The sequence below is a fragment of the Chelonia mydas genome, chromosome 2 (assembly GCF_015237465.2).
Source record: "Chelonia mydas isolate rCheMyd1 chromosome 2, rCheMyd1.pri.v2, whole genome shotgun sequence".
Classification (NCBI taxonomy): Eukaryota; Metazoa; Chordata; order Testudines; family Cheloniidae; genus Chelonia; species Chelonia mydas.
Window position 1 is genome coordinate 51,459,724 of NC_057850.1, and position 18,707 is coordinate 51,478,430.

The following is an 18,707-nucleotide window of genomic DNA, read 5'->3' on the forward strand; positions in this document are numbered from 1 at the left end:
CCAAAGCACCGGGTGCATGGGTTACTACGGTAGATGAATAACATTTCCTTTGTAGCTTGTGAAACTTAGACTTTTTGTACTGTCTGTAATCAGTTTGTCCATTGCAGGCCCCTGCCCTGGGTCTCATCTGGAAGTATCTTGAATATATTGGTAACTCTCTTCTCAGGTGTCAAATACCACTTTAAGTATATTAGACTGCTGAGATGGGTGCTGCATTGTAACCTTGCTAGATAGAATCAGTGCTTTTGTTTGACTTTCTATTTTTGCTAGCCACACAAATTACAAACAGTTGTTGCACAGATAACAGGATGCCATGCACAATTTCTTATTTCTGTGATTAAAAGTCCTACACAGATGGCATATAGAATAGATTATGGCTAGTAATCCTTTTGTGTCCTAGAAGATTAAGGATATCCTGGTACAGCTGCAGTCAGCTGACTTTTTTTTTTTTTTTATTTAAATGATTGAAAATTCTGGCTGCAATTCTGCAGAAGACATCCCAGAAGCCTATGCAGTGTGCTGCAAGTGTTTGTTTACCGAGGGAACGGTCCGTAAAACCCAGCCCAGGTTATAGATTTACAAAAACTTAACCTTCTGCTATGCCACAACTACGACATGGCTCAGAAGTAGTTTATTAAATGTGTACTGCACTTGAGTCACATGAACGTCTAAAGTCGTCCAAAGGAAATAAAGTGCAGAGTGGGAAAGTACAACATCTAAATCCTATGGTTGGGATTACTAAGTGAATGAGGCTGCACAACGCTGAAAATCAGAATGAATGCTTCCGTGGATGTTGATCTATATTAAGGAGTGAACATGCATTCTGAACTTTCTGGGATGGATTGGAGGGATACAGATCTAAATGAGGATTATAAATCTCCTTTTGATTTCAATAGTGGCGTTAACAAAAACTATCTCTACCTGTCACCTAGTATAAACATCTCTCCACCTGGATCACCTGTACAGAAGAATTCTGGTAACTTTTTCCTTAATACTTTTTTGCAGGGGAGAGTGGTGAGTGTACTAGTTTACTTTAATCTATGTAGAAATGATTACCTCTACAGCAAGAGCAATCAAATTCTGGTAAATCTAAGGGCTGGCATTGTGGGGGCCAAATTCTGCCAAATTCCTATTCTGGCAACATCATTGAAAGAAAGGGTTACAGTTATAAATGAGGATAATTTGGTCCACTGTTCCCAACTTGGGAGGCTTACTGGATACAAAAAAATGCTGTCTTGTGGAATGACCTGCATTACATATGCTTCACGGACTGACTAAAATTGATTTCCTGCTGTAAACAAGCTGTTTGGGGTCTGAAGTAGACTGAGGAAAAATAAGTGATCTGAAATTTTTTGCGGGATGGAGATACTTAACATAGCTAAACAATTGCTTAGTTTCATGTGAATCTTGCATCAAAAAAAATCTTAAGATGTACTTCAGTTTAAGATTGCCAGTGCCCCAAAATGGTGGAAATCGGACATTAACTCTTTTGGTTCTGTGTCAAAGTATTTCCCAACTTAATAAAGGTCCATAAAATCTTTAAATTACAATTCCCACATAATTTCTCGTCCCCCTCTTCCCCTCCCCCCCCCCCCCCAAAAAAAAACCCAAAAAACTGCAAACTAACTTTCTTGTGCACACAACCAGCAGAGTCTGGTTCAGATGAATACTGCTTTTAGTGCCACATGTGCCAAAGAAGACGCCTTGGTCTAAAATTAAACATTTATAATTACGGATGGACTGGCATTTTGAATTTGTCTTGAACACTTGTGACAGTACTCCCCAGTTGGAGAACTGCCAACCTCTGGCACCCTCCTATGCTCATTTTCTTGCTTCTGTTCCTGCCCCATCCACCCACCCTTCCTTATGCTAGTGAACACATTGCTCTTGTTCTCCGGTCAGATCTGAATGCAGTGTGAACAGGAAGTTGCTCGTAAAGTGATAAATGGTTAATAAATGCAAAAGAATATGGTACCTTCCCCTCCCTCACCCCAAGGACAGAACGAAGCATGTTTTAAAGCTAAACTACAGGGATGGAAGAGACTGTTTGGGAACTTGGTCCTCTGTAGATAGGAGGCCTAAGGTATTAGTATGGAGAAAAGAGGTAGTTTCTCACCAGATTGACTAGAGAATTAGTGAAATGACGTACAAGTGAAAGTTGAGCCAGAGAAGTTCTTCCCAGATTGAAATTAAAATGAAAACCAGTGACTCCTATGGAACAAGGACAACTCTGCCCAACATCTTCACCTTAAATCAATGTGGGAACTCAAGGTATGCATCCTCAACGTGACCAAGAGTTCCCTAGCAAAATCAGGGGGAAACTGACTTGGCAGACTGTAAATTAGATACTTCATGCCTCTCCTTTGTCAATCACAAAGCAAAAATCCCTTCCAGTTAGCCTGTAAGAAGTTGTGAGTAAACTTACGATCACTAGCAGGCCAGATAGATTAAGAAAAATCTTTAGTGTATATGGAAACATCCCCCCCCCCCCCGTTAATGGGCTTTAAACTGTTGTGCCTATCATGGTATTTCACATCTAGTCAGACTTAACTTATCCCTATTTCTGTTCACTGAGGGCAAAGTTCATGGAAAATATCAAATTTACAATGATTGGGAAACCTACAACCTTTCAACATAAAAACGGACATACTGGTCCATCTAGCCCAGTATCCTGTCTTCCGATATTGGCCAATGCCAGGTGCTTCAGAGGGATGAACAGAACAAGTAATCAAGGACCACATTTCCTGTTCCCAGAACTAGTGGCTCAGATCATATTGACTACTCCTAAATCTTAATTTTTTGGGCAGAGAATGAACATGAGTAACTTCAGGTCAATAGGTAACTTTTCTGAGACCATCAATATCTTGTGTGTATGGTTCTAACAGTAATTCATTTTGTAGTAGCAGAACAGGGAAGTCTGTAAACAAGATTTCTCAAGTTCCTAAGGAGATGCAGTTCTCAAACTGTGTAGCAAGTGCTAATTACATCTTTTAAAAGCCAAGTGCTTTCCCTCTTGATTTTGCAAACCATTTAGATCTCAAATGAGGAAGACATCAGCTCAGAAGATGGGTTTAAAAACTTGATAATCTGAGATGCTAAAATGAAGATGCCATTCCTGCTCGCCAGACTAACATGTACTGGGTTAATAATTGGAATGTTGTCATTGGAATTAACCCTCAAAAGTCATGAGGTTGCCCATGCTAATTAGTCAGCTAACATGCACTGAAAGACTTCTTTTGAAAAAAGCACCAGGTAGGTCTAAATTGACAATGTATTAATTTTGGCCATCCTTAGTTATGTAAAGGTAACTAAATTACCCCACACAACTTGCGGCTATCAAACTAGTTAAACTTCTGAAAAAAGTAGTCATCCTAGCGTTTATCTATTTTGCAAGCATCTTAGAATGAAAACAATGTAGCTCCTTAAATCCATTCAGTCCAGACTTTAGCTCCTAAAGAGCTGACAGTATCCCAAATGTACAGTGGAGGAGAACTCATAAAACAAAGAAAATATCTTTCCCCTTCTGCAAAATAAGGGGATTAGATAGCTGACTTCTTACCACCTTTAAACTTATTAGGTGATAACAACTGTTACTTATGTTTTGACATGAAATTGAGTCGGTCAGTCACTTGCTAGCAATGTATCAATATTGTCTACCCACCTCAGATGGAGAGCTTTCCACATGCTACTGGCAGGATGAGGTTTTTAAGCTTTTTGGGAAGTTCAGATCTACTATGAAGGCTGCTTATAACCCTGGCTTCAGGACTAACCGAACTCCCACTAGGTATAGGGAAAGAGGACTCTGAGTAGCAGCGATTTCCAGTCTCCTGAAAATGTGGCATCACAAAATCCACCTTTGCTGGTAAGTGGTGCAGAGGTTGAGGACTAAATGCATATGGAAACCTATCTACAGTTTTGACCTGGGTGGTCTAGAGCTGAAGATTGAGGCATGCTGTACTGTGAAGAGGATTGTGCTGCTCATGTTGACCCTATTCCTCAAATATATAGATGTTGCTGACAATCTGGCATGTTTCATTAGCACTGAATTCACATAAACTGTTTATGGATAGATAAGCCAGATGACTGTTCCAGTCAGCTTGTAATTAGGATGGTCGATGAATCCCCATTAACACATGTGATTAACACACAGCACAATTAGTGCGTTCATTTTTTTTTTTTTAAATGTGCGTTAATCGCAGACCCTCTGGGTGGGAGGGCAGCATCAGCTGCTACGGAGAACCTATGTCCAGTCAGGCGCAGTAACACAAGCAGTCACCAGAGGGCAGGAAGAGAAGAGGCTAGAGAAAGATGGGGTTTTCATCCTGGCTCCAGCAGAGAAGTAGAGATCCTGAACAAATTCCCCCCCCCCACCCCCCCCGCAGGTGTCCATATTTCTTAAAGTAAAAACAGGATGACTAGGGGGTTCCCCGAACTGCACCCCCCCCTCCCCTGCCCCAGGGCTGAGCCCTGTGCTGCCTGTGGCCACCAGCAGCAAATTTCTCCGCTTTCCTGCTGGTGGGCAGTGCTGCCTTCAGCTGAGCCCCAGGCAGCAGCCACCACACTGTGCTCTGCCTTGCAGCTGGGACAAATGCCCAGTTTTGGCAAAAAGTAAGGACAGCCAGGACAGAGCTGAAAAAGGGTCCAGTCCTGGCCAAAACAGGACATAGCATCACCCTAGCCAGCCCGTTCCCTATTGTTCCCGGCCGGCCCCTCACTTCCAGGACCAACTCCCCTGCGTCGTGCCCCATTGCCCCTAGCCAGCCGCTTGCTCTGGGGGTACACTGTAGAGGACATGGGCCTGGCGAGCTCAGCCTCCCTGCACCAGCCTCTCCTCCCCTGCGGTATGATGAGTCCCTGAGGTAAAATCACTCTTCCTTGCAAACAAGGGCTCGCCTCCTTTTACTGAGCTAGCCCAATACCAAAAACCACCCTTCCAGAAGCAGCCGCAAGACATCTTCCTCACCCTCCTCCTGCACAAGTTATTGCTTGCTCCCTCCCGTTGTCACCCCCTGCCCTCACAGATTCTTCTCCTGTACACATCATTACTTACTACCCCCCATCCTCCAACACTGAATGCTTGTTTGTCTGAGGTGAGTAGCTGAACAAGAAGTACGACTGAGTGGACTTGTAGGCTCTAAAGTTTTATATTAAATGCAGTTATTTTTTTATCATGAAAGTTGAACTTACAAATGTAAAGAGATTGCACTACAGTACTTCAATGAGGTGAATTGAAGTTTGTTTTACAGTCCAAATGTTTGTAAAATTGAGCACTGTACACTTTGTATTCTGTTGTAATTGAAATCAATATATTTGAAAACATAGAAAACATCCACAAATATTTAAATAAATGGCATTCTATTTAACAGTGTGATTAATTTTTTTTAATTGCTTGACAGCCCTACTTGTAATATACTGGTGTTCCAGCTCTAAATTCTCAAATCAGTCTCTACTTGGTTTTATTTTTTGTTTCATATCTTTCCACTTATTTTTGCACTTAGAATCATAGAATATCAGGGTTGGAAGGGACCTCAGGAGGTCTAGTCCAACCCCTTGGCTCAAAGCAGGACCAATCCCCATATCCCTAAATGGCCCCCTCAAGGATTGAACTCACAACCCTGGGTTTAGCAGGCCAAAGCTCAAACCACTGAGCTATTCCTTCCCCCCTACTTGTTCTGAAGTAGTCAGTTAATTACTGAAGTATAGGACGAGCTACTCTATTTCCAGCTGAGTGTCATTTAGTATTAATTGTATTAAATTTTAACACATGAAAGCCGGACAAGTCTGTTAGGATTCTGCAAGCTATCTTGGCTGTGACCCTGTATCCACTCCTGGCCCTCAATAGGGTGTCTGAAAGCATTAAGTACAGAAATTCCTTACAGCCATAAAATGGCAACATATTTTATATGTGCCCCAGTTCTCCTTTGGAGAAAAGAATACTACAAAAAACTTTGGATCCAGCAAGCTGTTCCAAACATTACTCAGTTGCTTGTATCCCTTCAGGAATAAGGTTTTCAGGCAATCTTGGCTCAAGAGCAAGTAGTTAACATACTTTTTGGGGAGGCTGTAAAAATGGTGGTGTTACCTTTTGGCACTATAGTAAGAGTAGGTATTTCAGGTTTGTTTCTGGAAAGTGCCTCAACAGTTGTATGGATGAAAACACGGGGATCTGTTTCCTAGAAAATAGATTAGGTGCACTGGCTTATCACAGAAGGGTCTGTCTTTGACCCTTTGAGGTGTAAGGCATGTCCTTTATTTATTTTCTTGTGATGTATGCTCCAGGTTTAGCAGGGTTTTTTGTTGTTGTTTTCCAAATAGAAAGCCAATTCTCTTCTGATGTAATATCCTTATTTGCTGTCCACGTACTATTGTGCTTGCATTGCAAGCTCGCTGGTGTAGGGACTGTTTTATTTACACAGCTCCTAACTCAGGGAGTCCTGCTCCATGATCAGGGTTTCCTGAGTCTCTGGTAATACAAATTAAGAAGTGAGAATAAACGGTTTAGCAAGAATTACTTGCCTAATGAGCAGTAACACTGAACAAATTGCTGGTAGATCAGAAAGTATTAAGGTTGGAATCTATTAGCTTTACACTTTAGTACTGTGTCCACCAAGGTTGAAGCCAAAAACCTGTTAATCAGACTACTGCTATGAAGCATACATTTAGTGGAGATCACAGTACATGCCAGTACTTAAAACCTGTTTTGGTCTGAAAAATGAGGCCCAGAGCTTGTCTTGCTGACTCTTTCAATTTCCATATCAAATACACTCAATTGGTTTCTCAAGACAATCAGAACAGCAGATTCAACCATGAGCTCTGGACAAGATGGCTCTCCTTGCACATCAGTAAACAAGGTTCTTCAGGATAAATGTTTAGAGTTACAATTGGCAATCTCACTGAAAGCTGTGAGGTTGTACTGGTAGAACTGTCTAGAGTTCTAATGACTTACAATGAGAATAGATTTCAGAGTAACAGCAGTGTTAGACTGTATTCGCAAAAAGAAAAGGAGTACTTGTGGCACCTTAGACTAACCAATTTATTTGAGCATAAGCTTTCGTGAGCTACAGCTCACTTCATCGGATGCATACTGTGGGGAAAATACAGAAGATGTTTTTATACACACAAACTATGAAAAAATGGGTGTTTATTACTACAAAAGGTTTTCTCTCCCCCCCACCCCACTCTCCTGCTGGTAAAATCTTATCTAAAGTGATCACTCTCCTTAGGATCAGTTGGGGAGGGTGGGGAGAAAACCTGGATTTGTGCTGGAAATGGCCCACCTTGATTATCATACACATTGTAAGGAGAGTGATCACTTTACATAAGCTATTACCAGCAGGAGAGTGGGGTGGGGGGGAGAGAGAACCTTTTGTAGTAAACACCCATTTTTTTCATAGTTTGTGTGTATAAAAACATCTTCTGTATTTGCCACAGTATGCATCCGATGAGGTGAGCTGTAGCTTACGAAAGCTTATGCTCAAATAAATTGGTTAGTCTCTAAGGTGCCACAAGTACTCCTTTTTAATGAGAATAGAATCCATCTTACTTAGTTTTGAATGGCCAACTTAGCAGCTAAGTATAAAATTCCTCATTGGCCTGCAGAGGAGATGTATTCAAAAAGCTGTAGACCTGGTGTCTATTTAACAAGGCACCAGGCTTCTTTCCCAACCCCCAGTTACGAAGGCCAAAGGACAGAGAATATGGCTGTTCTGATCCCACCTTAGTGCTAGGTGCTACCTGTATTTTCTTTGGGAACTTGGACTGGATGTTAAAGGATGACAGGCAGTACTTTCCCCCAGCTACAGCAGGGGACTGGCAATGGAGATTCAAGAATGTCTGCTTTCTTTTTTTCCTATCCATCCTACATGTATAAGAAACGGCTTTCCAAACTAAGGAAACTGATTTCAATGCTGATGTCAAACTAGGAGGCCCTTATATAAGTGCCAAAACAATTGCCTTAAGGATTTCAGTACTCCTTAGTACACAAACTCTGGCACTTTAGTGTTTGTCACAAAACAAATCTTGCAGTCTCCTTGGAGACTGCAATACATGTACCATCTTTTCTTACCACAGAGTTCTCTACTAATCTTTCTCTCCCAGGTTTGCTGAGCTCAGACACAGTACCTGAGGTAGGAGAGGATGCTGCTGCTACTGTTAATATGACAGAAAATCTTTCTGAAGAAGAACAGGAAGAACTGAGAAAAGAACTTGCTAAGGTAAAGAACAATCTGTATGCAAGTGGCTCTCACTCTGAATGAAATCTTTCAGAAACCAGCAAGTTCAAAAATTGAATAAGATCCTTCTCTAAAGTGGCTGTCAAAATAGAAGTCTGGAGAGCACTGACCAAAGTGGTAAACTTTGGGTCCCCAACTTCAGGCATTTAATCTACCTTGATTTTTCTTCAAAGCTGGTACTCACAAATCTCACTAAAGTCAGCTAAAGCTACAAATGCTCAGCATTACATAACTAATCAGTTTCAGTCGATGCCTAAATATAGCTTTAAGTCTGTTTTTAGGTTCCCAGGCTTGAACAGCTTGTCCACTTCCCTTCACTTGAAGTACTTCAACTTCAGCATCCACTAGTGAAACATCCCACCCTGTTCATGTTTTTATTTTTTGGAGTGTTATCGATGTGCACATCTTATTGCTAATGGTTAACAAGGAAACTAATCTGTCCTCAATTCATATCAGCAGTGAACATTCAGTAAACCTTTTTTAAACAGACCTTTATAAATGAGCCAAAATGAACTAGTTTCCTAAAGCCTTTTACTTCTAAAGCTGCTTGAGCACCTTCTAGCTTCAGTGTAACCTGAAAAAAATCAGGCTGCTCAAATAAGGCTTTACTCCTGAGAGAATTCTGTGCCACGGTGTATGTGCAGACTTAATGTCCCCTGCAGATTTCTTTGCTTCTCTGCAGAAAAATGACTTTCTGACAGGGAAGCTGCAAGAGCAGTCACACACCACTCCCTAGCAGCACAAGTACATTGTTTCAGGCACCTGGAACAGCTGGCAGAGAGGTAAATCACTGCGGGGCTGGACACGCCTGTCAGTGGCTCTTATCCTGAGCTGGGATGAGCTGCTTGTCCTGGTTGGGCTGGAGGCAGAAGAGGATGGGACTTCCTCTTCCCCTTCAAGGAGTGGCTGGAGCTGTTAGATCCACCCCCAGAAACCTCCCCCAGCTGCAGGAAGCTCAGTATCCTCCCCTGCTTCCTGCCCCCATCATTTCTCAGGTGCAGGGAAGAGGAATCACTATATGGGGAGCTGATCCCCCATGCATCCAGACCTTCCATACCCAGACACCCCTGCCAACCCTCACCTTGTACACCCAGAACCCACCTAGCACTCCATACCTGAACCCCACCCTACTGAACCTCAACCCCTGCATCTGGAGCCCCCTGCACCCAGACAACCTGCACCCAGACCACTCCCCACTGAGCTCCCTGCACCCAGACCCCCACCCTGAGCCCCCCATCACCCTGAGCCCCCCATCACCCAGACCCCCACACCACCAAGCTCCACTCCCCCAGCACCCAGTGCCCTGCTGAGACCTCCACACAGAGATCCCTCCGCTGAACTCCAACCACCTTCACCTGGAAGCCCATACAGAGTCAATTGCATGTGGAAGCCCCCCCCCCCCCCCCCCACGAGCCTCTGTGCATCCAGATCCCCCCACACCTAGACCCCCTACTGAGCTGCCTGCACCCAGATTGTTCCACAGAGTCCTTTAACACCTGGATCCCCCCCACACTGAGCCCCTCCACACTTGGATCCTGCCTGGCTGAGCCTGCTTGCCTCACACCTGATGCACCTGGCACAGAGGGAGAGGGCCCCAGGCTGTTTCTGGGGCAGGCCCAGGCCTTGTGTGGTGTCTAGGTCAGGTGCAGCCTCACCGCTGAGTCCGTGTCCCAGGGGTGGGGAGGCTGCAGGGTGATCTCCCACCTTTGTGCTGCCAGTGGCCTGTGCTCCCCACTGCCATGCTGGAGCCTCCACATTTATTTATTGACAAATAAAACTTGCAGAATTTTAAAATTTTAGATGCAGAATGCCCTCAGGAGTAAAGACTGCTAGAGCCTCCATATAGTTTAACTTCAGACCCTTAAGTTTGAACATCTTGGCCTAAATGCTTGTTTTAGGTATCCTAGAGTTGATGAGTAAAGCTGGCATTCCCCAGCTAGTCACTTCTCTAGCTTCTGCTGGCCTGTTCAGGAGTGGTGTTCATATATAAGCAGATTGGTTGAGCACCTCTCCTCTGAAGATAGGGCCTCCATAGGGTGCTTCATGCTGGACAATCAAACCTTGGCATTCTGTTTTTAAGAAACATAATACTGTCAGTCTATTCTTCTTGAGAACCTTTAGTCTCCAGGGCAGGTACTCTGCATTTTTTTTTTTTTTTTTTTTTTTTTTTTTTTTTTTTTACAAGAGCTCAAATCTTATGCACAGAACAGGTACAGTGCAGGCTTCACTAGTTCCTGTAACTATGCGTCAATCCTGACATGAAAGGACTGTCAAGACGTGAAAGTGTGTGGTAATTCCCTTAAGTCAATCCTTGAGCTCCAAACTGGCTAAAAACTGTCTAATAGTAAATAATGGTTTACCAATCTGGATGAGTAGATAAATGAGGCCCTATAGCCTATTAATCTCCTAAATCATCTAGTCCTCCAGAAATGCTGAAATAACTGGAGGAGATAAGGACCCCCTCCCCCCCTTTTTCATTAGGCTCTTCCTAATGTCTGCAGTCCTTATTTATAAAAAGACACTTTTGCATCAATCCCTTTCTAAAATACCTAGATGAAATGTTAAAACATGGCATCCATTGTAAATTACTTCATTATGCTAAATGTTCTTCAGTTAATAACTTCCTAAATGAAGTATTGCTAACTGGTTCCATAACTTGCTAACTGATCTTCCTCCTTGAACTGTATACTGCCCTAGGTAGAAGAGGAAATCCAGACACTCTCACAGGTACTAGCTGCCAAGGAGAAGCATCTAGCAGAGATCAAGAGAAAACTAGGAATCAATTCACTGCAGGAACTGAGGCAGAACATTACCAAAGGCTGGCAAGATGTGACTTCTACTTCAGCGTATGTTCCTGTCACTGGTTCAGTGTGTCATGAATCTGTGTTGGTTAAGTGAAAACTGTTCCTCTGTTGTTAAACTTCGTAACACATTTACTAGTCAAACTTTCTTTACTTACAAATGTCTGAAAAAACAGTAGCAGCCTTCTTGAGGGTATCAAGTTTAAGGTAAAACTAAGCTTCATTAAAATCTAGCTAAGTTCCTGCCCCAAAGAGGCTTCTATCAACCCTGTCTTTACAGTGCCATGATTCCTATTCCGCATAAACAAAAAAAGCAATTCTGTCTTGCCAGCACATTGCACCACCAAGATGGTGCAAATCAAATGCAATACCCTTCCCCCTTTAATTGGCAGACTATTAAATCTTTCCCTTTATGTAGGAAAAGAAATGTACAATATCACAATGGGCACTTGAACCTGGGATTTTATCCAAAAAAAATTCCAAAGATTGTTGTTTTTAATGTCACTCAACTAGTGGATATCTGAAAAATCTGCAATAACTGTATGTATGAAGTAAAAAGTTTATACTGAAAAGTCTCATAATATTGAGATTCAGCAGAAAGCCTTTACTCTTACTTAATCACTTCTTCAAGCAGTTTTTCACTAGAACCACACAAAATTCAGCAATCTTGGTTTCAGCCTGCAGCTTAAATCACTTCTCCAGTGGCCGCAGAGCATGTTGCTTTGCTTCATGTATAAAAAGCAAATTGATTTCTAGGTGAGCCTGCACTGAAACTTGAGTGATGACAGTGAATTAAGTGTTAAGGCTAAAGGGACTATTATCTAGTCTGACCACCTGCAGAATTTCAGATTCTTGTGATTGGGGCATATTTTGGATATCTGTCTTGATTCAAAGACTTAATGTTCATGTGGGTTTTTTAGATTTTTTTTTTTTTTTGGTATCAAAATGTTGCACAACTTGCGACTGTCAGTAGACTTACTAATGGAATCCAATTTACCTCTGGCTGTTTGAATATAGATATAAGAAGACATCAGAAACCCTGTCTCAGGCTGGGCAGAAGGCTTCTGCTGCTTTTTCATCAGTTGGTTCAGTCATCACAAAGAAGCTGGAAGATGTGAAGTATGTTTCATTAATCTTTTACTGAAGTTCAGTGTGTGTTGGTGGGGATGGCACATTATTAATTTCACTTACACTTCTGATCAGTGAGTAAAGGCACAGAGTAGTATACCAAGAACCTGCAGAGCATCTGCTGCTGACTTGATCTGGGTGAGAGAACGGCTGCTTGTGGAATGCACTCCTAAAATCATTATATGCAATTCTAGTCATATAAGACGTTTCTGTGTGCAAAATAGTTTACTATTAAAATATTTTACTTCTAATGTCACTCACTTGAGTCTCTTGTAGGATATTACACAGTAAGTATTTTCATCAGTACTCCTGTGGTGTCATTGCTCCTGGGTTTTTTTGGCCATCTCAGCCTATGGAAGCACATTACATTCTCTCATGACAGTCTAAAACCTTTGCATCAAAATCCATTTTGTATGGATAGCTTTTGGTGTTTTGTTTGCTCTCCTTAAGTCATGTTTCATGTTTTTATAAGCTATTCGTAACTTCATTCCGAGAGCCTGATTTTATTACCTTTTTGTGAACTGTTGCCAATGTGCCAGGTTAAAAGCTGGTAACTGCCAAACTGAAGCTGTTGCCGTCTTGTGCCAAAACTGCACATCCATTCTGTTGCATCTTTCATGCACACGAATACCAAAGACAATTTAAAACTACCCTCTGTTTTGACCAGCATGAAAGATTGTTTTTTCCTGAGTCCATTAACATCTGAAGGCTAATACAATCCATACAATTGCACTGCTTTCACTACAGGAATTTGCGAAATTCCTGTATATCTTGCCTGTGTCTTCCTGTAGCTTGTCTTGCATTAGTGGACCAAATTATTTGCCTGTTAATTGGCCTATTAAAAATTCAATCCACTTAAGAATTTAATTGCATTGAAAAACAGTGTAATAAAGTCAGCCCTGCATTTCAAGTGCTGCCATTTACCTCTTGCTTCTATAAAATGAGTGCTTGAGAAGTAGCTACATGAGATTAATTTTACAACAGATTTATCAGAACTTCCTTTCTTTTTTAATGCTTACTCTGGCATCCTGCAGATTGCAGGCATTTTCACATTCCTTTAGGTAAGGTGGGCTTTAGAATTGTTAATACAACTTCAGCACATAGTTGGTTAGACTGTTCCACATCATTTTTTAAAATTGGTTTATCTAGGAAACGGTTAGTTCCCTTATAGTAACCACACAGAATAAAAATAACCCAGTCTTTTTAATGGCAGGGGTTGGATTACATCATTTTGGGCAGTTTCTAAATGAACATGAAATCCAGATATACAGTAAAACTGTAATACTTTTAAAAAAGTAAAAGAAAGGAAGCTGTTGAGAGGAGGGAGGGGGAACAGTTGTGGAAGCATATTATAAGGAGACGTGAAAAGCCTTTGAGGTCAATGGCATGCAGAATTCCTTCCTCTAATGTCTGATTAAAAGTTCTGGTCCCCTGTTTGTACCATGTATGTTTGTTCAGCAGTGCGTTGGTAGAGTAGTAGTTGTCCTTTCAGTGTCTCTCATCACAGTAGCTGTTCAGTAATTACACTGGTGTCACAGTACTTGAGGCTAAATACATTTCAAAGTAATTGATGCATACTGATGTCTGTAATCTACCCAGCTACACTATTTCTCACCCTTTTTGTATTTACTATTTTTGGAATCCTAGGCAAGCTTAATATTAACTTGCAAATAAGACTCAGATTTATAAGCAACTGAAAAGCCAAGGCAAGCTACTAAATTTAATGTTAGTATACAGACTTTGGTGGATCATCTTGGTCTGACTAAATGTAGTGTATAAGGGGCAATAAATATTGATGGAATTGACAATGTATCTGCATAAACAGTATTCACACAATACCATGTAAAGGGTTGTGTATTAAAAAGGGGTAACATGCACGAGAAACTAGTACTTCTAAATATATAGTAATTCAAGTATCTTAACAGTGTATAAGAGACCTATGGCACAAATATTCTGAATTTGATTCAGGTGTTTTGTAAAATAATACTCCTGTCTTCAATGTTTTATCCCTACCAGTGCCCCGTGGCTACCTGCTAGAGCAGGGTTGGGCAAACTTTTTGGCCCGAGAGCCACATCTGTGTATGGAAATTGTATGGCGGGCCATGAATGCTCATGAAATTCCCACTGGGATATGGGAGGGGGAGGGGGTGAGGGCTCTGACTGGGGAGTGCGGGCTCCAGGGTAGGGCCAGAAATGAGGGTGCAGGAGGGGGCTCCAGGTGGGGGTGTGTGTTCTGGGGTGGGGCTGGGGATGAGGGGTTTGGGGTGCAGGAGGGTGCTCTGGGCTGGGACTAAGGGGTTTGGTGGGTGGGGAAGGGGGTTCAGGGGCGCAGGCTCTGGGTGGCGCTTCCATACCAAGGCCAGCCCAGACAGGACCACAGTTGAAGGCAGCCTAGAAACCAGAACCGCCATTGCCAACCCCAGTCTCCAAACAACCAGGGATCTGGTTCGTCCAAACTGCCAGGCCCTAGGCAGGCCTTCTGAAGATGCACCTGAGGATGACCAACCAGCCAACTGGATCCTTCCTTCCCCTTTTTTGGCATGTCTATCCCATTTATAGGCTTGGTCCCAAATCACCTCAGACCGTTGGGACCTTTGCATGGTAGAAATGGGACATTCTCTCCAATTCTTTCCCACCCCCATCCCAAATCCCTCTTCAGGGACCCTTCTCATGAGCAACTCCTTATGCAGGAGGTACAAACCCTCCTATCGGCAGGAGCTGTGGAGGAGGTTCTGCTGGAGCTCAGGGGCAAGGGATCTTTACTCCTGAATACTGAAAGCACAGGGGGGCCTCAGACCCATCCTGGACCTGCACAACATCAACAGCTAAAGTTTCAGATGGCCTCTCGGCCACCATTATTCCTTCCCTGGATCCAGGAGATCGGTATACCCTCGACTTTTTGAAAGATGCATATTTCCATAATCCCACCCCACAGGCACTTCCTAAGGTTTGTAGTGGGGGGCTTCTCACTACCAATTCACAGTGCTCCTGTTCAGCCTGTCATCGGCACCTTGGGTGTTCAAATGCATGTCAGTCATGGCTACTTTCCTGTGGAAAAGACTGGTTCAGGTATTCCCATATGTCGATGACTGGTTGGTGAAGGGACATTCCAAGACACAAGCAGATCAGCAGGTCAACCTGATAAGATCCACCTTCAACTCACTGGGCGTCCCGCTAAATACTCAAAAGTCAATGTTCACCCCTATTCAGAGAATAGAGTTCATGGGAGCGGTACTAGACTCGAGGCAGGTCAGAACATGTCTACCTCAGTCCTGTTTTCAGGCCATACATGTACAAGACCTCGGGCAGTTTCCTACAGCCACAGCAAGGAGTTGTCTGAAACTCCTAGGACCCATGTTGTCATGCACATATGTGGTCCAGCATGCGAGGCTCAAACTCAGACCTCTCCAGGCTTGGCTGGCATCTGTGTATCGACCGAGCAAACAGTCTAGACAGGGCAGTCATGCTTCCACCAATGGTTCTCTAGTCACTTCAGTGGTGGCTCGACCCTCACACGGTGTATACAGGTGTCGCATTCTCCAAACCGTACCCCTCATTATGTCTGGCCACCGACACATCGGCAATGGGGTGGGGATCCCACCTCAGAGCACAGAACTCAAGGCCTCTGCTTTCCAGAGGAGCTGTTGCTTCACATCACCAGAGCTGAGCGGTTTGTCTGTTATGTCAGATCTTCTGGCCTCATCTGGAGGGCAAAAGCATATCAGTCCTGACAGACAACACAACAGTGATGTATTGTATCAACAGACAGGGTGGGCGTGCTCCTCTTCCCTGTGTGAGGAAGCCTGCAAGCTCTGGGAGTTCTGCATAACACTGGATCCTTCTGAAAACTTCCTACCTCCCCGGATCTCAGAATGAGCTAGCAGATCATCTCAGCAGGTCTCTTTACAACCATGAGTGGCCCATTCACCTGGATGTAATAAACAGTATCTTCCAATGGTGGGGTCTTCCCAACGTTGACTTGTTTGCCCCAAGGAGCAACAGGAAGTGCCTGTAATTCTGCTCCTTCCTGAGCCACAGCCTGGGCTCACTGGCAGATGCATTCCTTCTTCCATGGAAGGACCAGCTCTTCTACGCATTCTTCATTTCCCCCCCTCCCCCATACCACACTTGTTCACAAGGTCCTCCTCAAGATCCGGAGCAATGGGGCCTCTGTCACCCTGGTAACACCAGCCTGACCATGCCAGCTTTGGTACACCAAACCAAGGGCTGGAACTCTCGGTGGAGACTCCAATCACCCTGCCGCTAGTTCCAGATCTCATTACTCAACCTCACGGCTGGCTCCAACACTGCAATCTCGAATCTCTCCACCTCACTGCTTGGAAGCTGCGTAGTTGAATCCACTCAAGCATGCATGGTCAAACCCCATTACGGAAGTTCTTATGGGCGTCAGAAAACCATCGACAAACCTACTTAGCCAGGTGGAAAAGATTATCTATTTGGTGTTCGCAGAGCCATGTCCTTCTATCGCAATCTTCAGTCCCCTTTTATCTTGGACCACCTACTAAAGTTGAAACAGCAGAGCGTGTCACTCTCGTCGATAAAGGTTCACCTGGTCGCCATCTTGGCTTTTCACCCAGGAGAGTTGGGCCTCTCCGTTTTCACTAACCCTATGGTGTAGTGGTTTCTTAAAGGGATAGATCGGCTATATCCTGAAATCCAGTGGCCTACCCTGCCTTGGGACTTTAACAATGGTACTCTCAAGGCTGATAGGGCCTCCGTTCGAATCATTAGTGACATGCTCAACTACTTCTAAAGTGGCCTAATCCTAGTCACTATAGCTTCAGCCAAGAGGGTGTCTGAGCTCATGGCCCTCCTATCTGACCCTCCCATATACTACCTTCTATAAGGACACAGTGCAGCTTTGACCCCACATGGCGTTCCTCCCGAAGGTAGTCTCCAACTTCCACACCAACAAAGACATATTTCTTCTAGTCTTTTTCCTGAAGCCCCATACCAACAACCATGAGCAGAGACTTCACTCCCTGGATATTTAGTGGGCTTTGGCTTTTTATGTTGAACGAACAAAACTGTTCCGCAAGTCAAACCAGCAATTTGTTGTGGTGGCAGACAGGATGAAGGGCCTCTTAGTGTCCTCCCGGAGAATATTTTCTTGGATCACATCCTGTATCCAGGTATGCTATGACCTGGCTAAGTGTAACATTGGACTTGTAAGTCAAACTTGAAAACCAAAGTAACTTAACTGCTACTAATTCGAAAATATGCTTGATTTTAAATATGTTGTCTGGACTTTATCCTACAATATGCAAATACTATCCTTGAGGGCCACTCCTTTATACTCTAACTTTCCTGTATGTACGTATGTGTGGGTGGGTTTGTAGACTCAAGTACCAGGGAAGAGTCGGCATCCTTCTACTCAATTTTAAAAAATAAGACTCCCATCTCTAGAGGTGAGAGCCTCTTGCAGGGTCAGACAGGTGGCTGACCACTGCTGGAAAAATGTAACTATTGAGTGCATTAGAAAATGTATTGAGCAGAAACTTGGCATCCAGCAAATTTGGGATCTGTGCCAATATATCACATAATGGGACTCAATATAGAAGTGTCTCATCCTGAAGGCAGGGGATAAAACAGACTCTACAAATCTAATTATTAGAAGCTGGACCTCCTACAGGGACATGGGCGGCAGATGTACACAAGATGAAACAATAAATAAACATGATTGGAGCACAAACTAAACCTCAGCAAACTAGTAGCTGATACTGAGTTTGACTTGCAGTATATGGCACTACTACCCCATCTTCAGTCACATGTTCAGTTAGCAATGTGTCCTGGCTTATCTTAAAGCTTTTTACCTCTTTGGTGTCTAAACAAGTCCAGAAATCCTTACATTCTAAATCTATTCTGGAACCTCTTCATTCGTACCAAAGTGACTCTTATCATTCAGGCACTAATTTAGGGGAGACTGAGTTGCCATCAAAATGAGATGACTAGCTACTGCCAGGGATAAGAACTCTCATATGAAAGTACTGATTCAAGATTAAGCATTCCAGGTATGGTTGGAGAAGATGCATGTCCAGCAAAACTGCTCGACCGAAGCTGGAATGGTACTCAACTAGTACAGACTACACATCTACAGTAGTGTAGCGCTCGATGTTTGGGGGGTGGAGGAATTGAAAATGAGAATGCTGAGCTTTTCCTAGGAAGGATTAAATTGGCTCAAGTTATTACTGTCTGAAATGATCTAGTTGCTATTGGGCCTGAGACACTCCTAATGACTCCTTCCTAATGAGCAGTTGTCCACCTCACCTAAACCATATCACTAACTAAGCTCATAGTGATGAGTTGGATGTATTGGCAGGGATTAGATTTAACAAGTATGAAGACTAAACTTGTCGTTCCTCAAAAACAAAGTTAAGGCTAGGGCTGGGCAAGAAACTGTCTTCCTGTCCCACAAACTTGAGCTTTCAAACTGTTTTCCTGTTCCACACTAGGACAAAGCAAAGGCCAAAATCAGAGCTGGGACTTGATTCTGGGTCTGTGACATCCCAGGTGAATGCCCTAACCA

The 18,707-nt window shown here is 43.3% G+C and overlaps 1 protein-coding gene across 7 annotated transcripts in view; it reads left to right on the plus strand.

Moving 5' to 3' along the window:
- The window catches only part of TPD52 (tumor protein D52), a 184,967-nt gene that overhangs the window by 32,043 nt on the left and 134,217 nt on the right, over nt 1–18,707 (plus strand). For 2 of the 7 annotated variants that reach the window (XM_037892390.2, XM_043539439.1), the window contains exons 2-4: nt 8,098–8,213; nt 10,929–11,077; nt 12,050–12,151. In XM_037892390.2, the coding sequence (XP_037748318.1) occupies nt 8,098–8,213; nt 10,929–11,077; nt 12,050–12,151 (367 nt within the window). Of the gene's footprint in view, nt 1–410; nt 977–8,097; nt 8,214–10,928; nt 11,078–12,049; nt 12,152–13,194; nt 13,222–18,707 lie in introns of those variants that run through there. The other 5 variants (XM_043539437.1, XM_043539438.1, XM_037892393.2 and 2 more) reach the window with 5 other exon arrangements.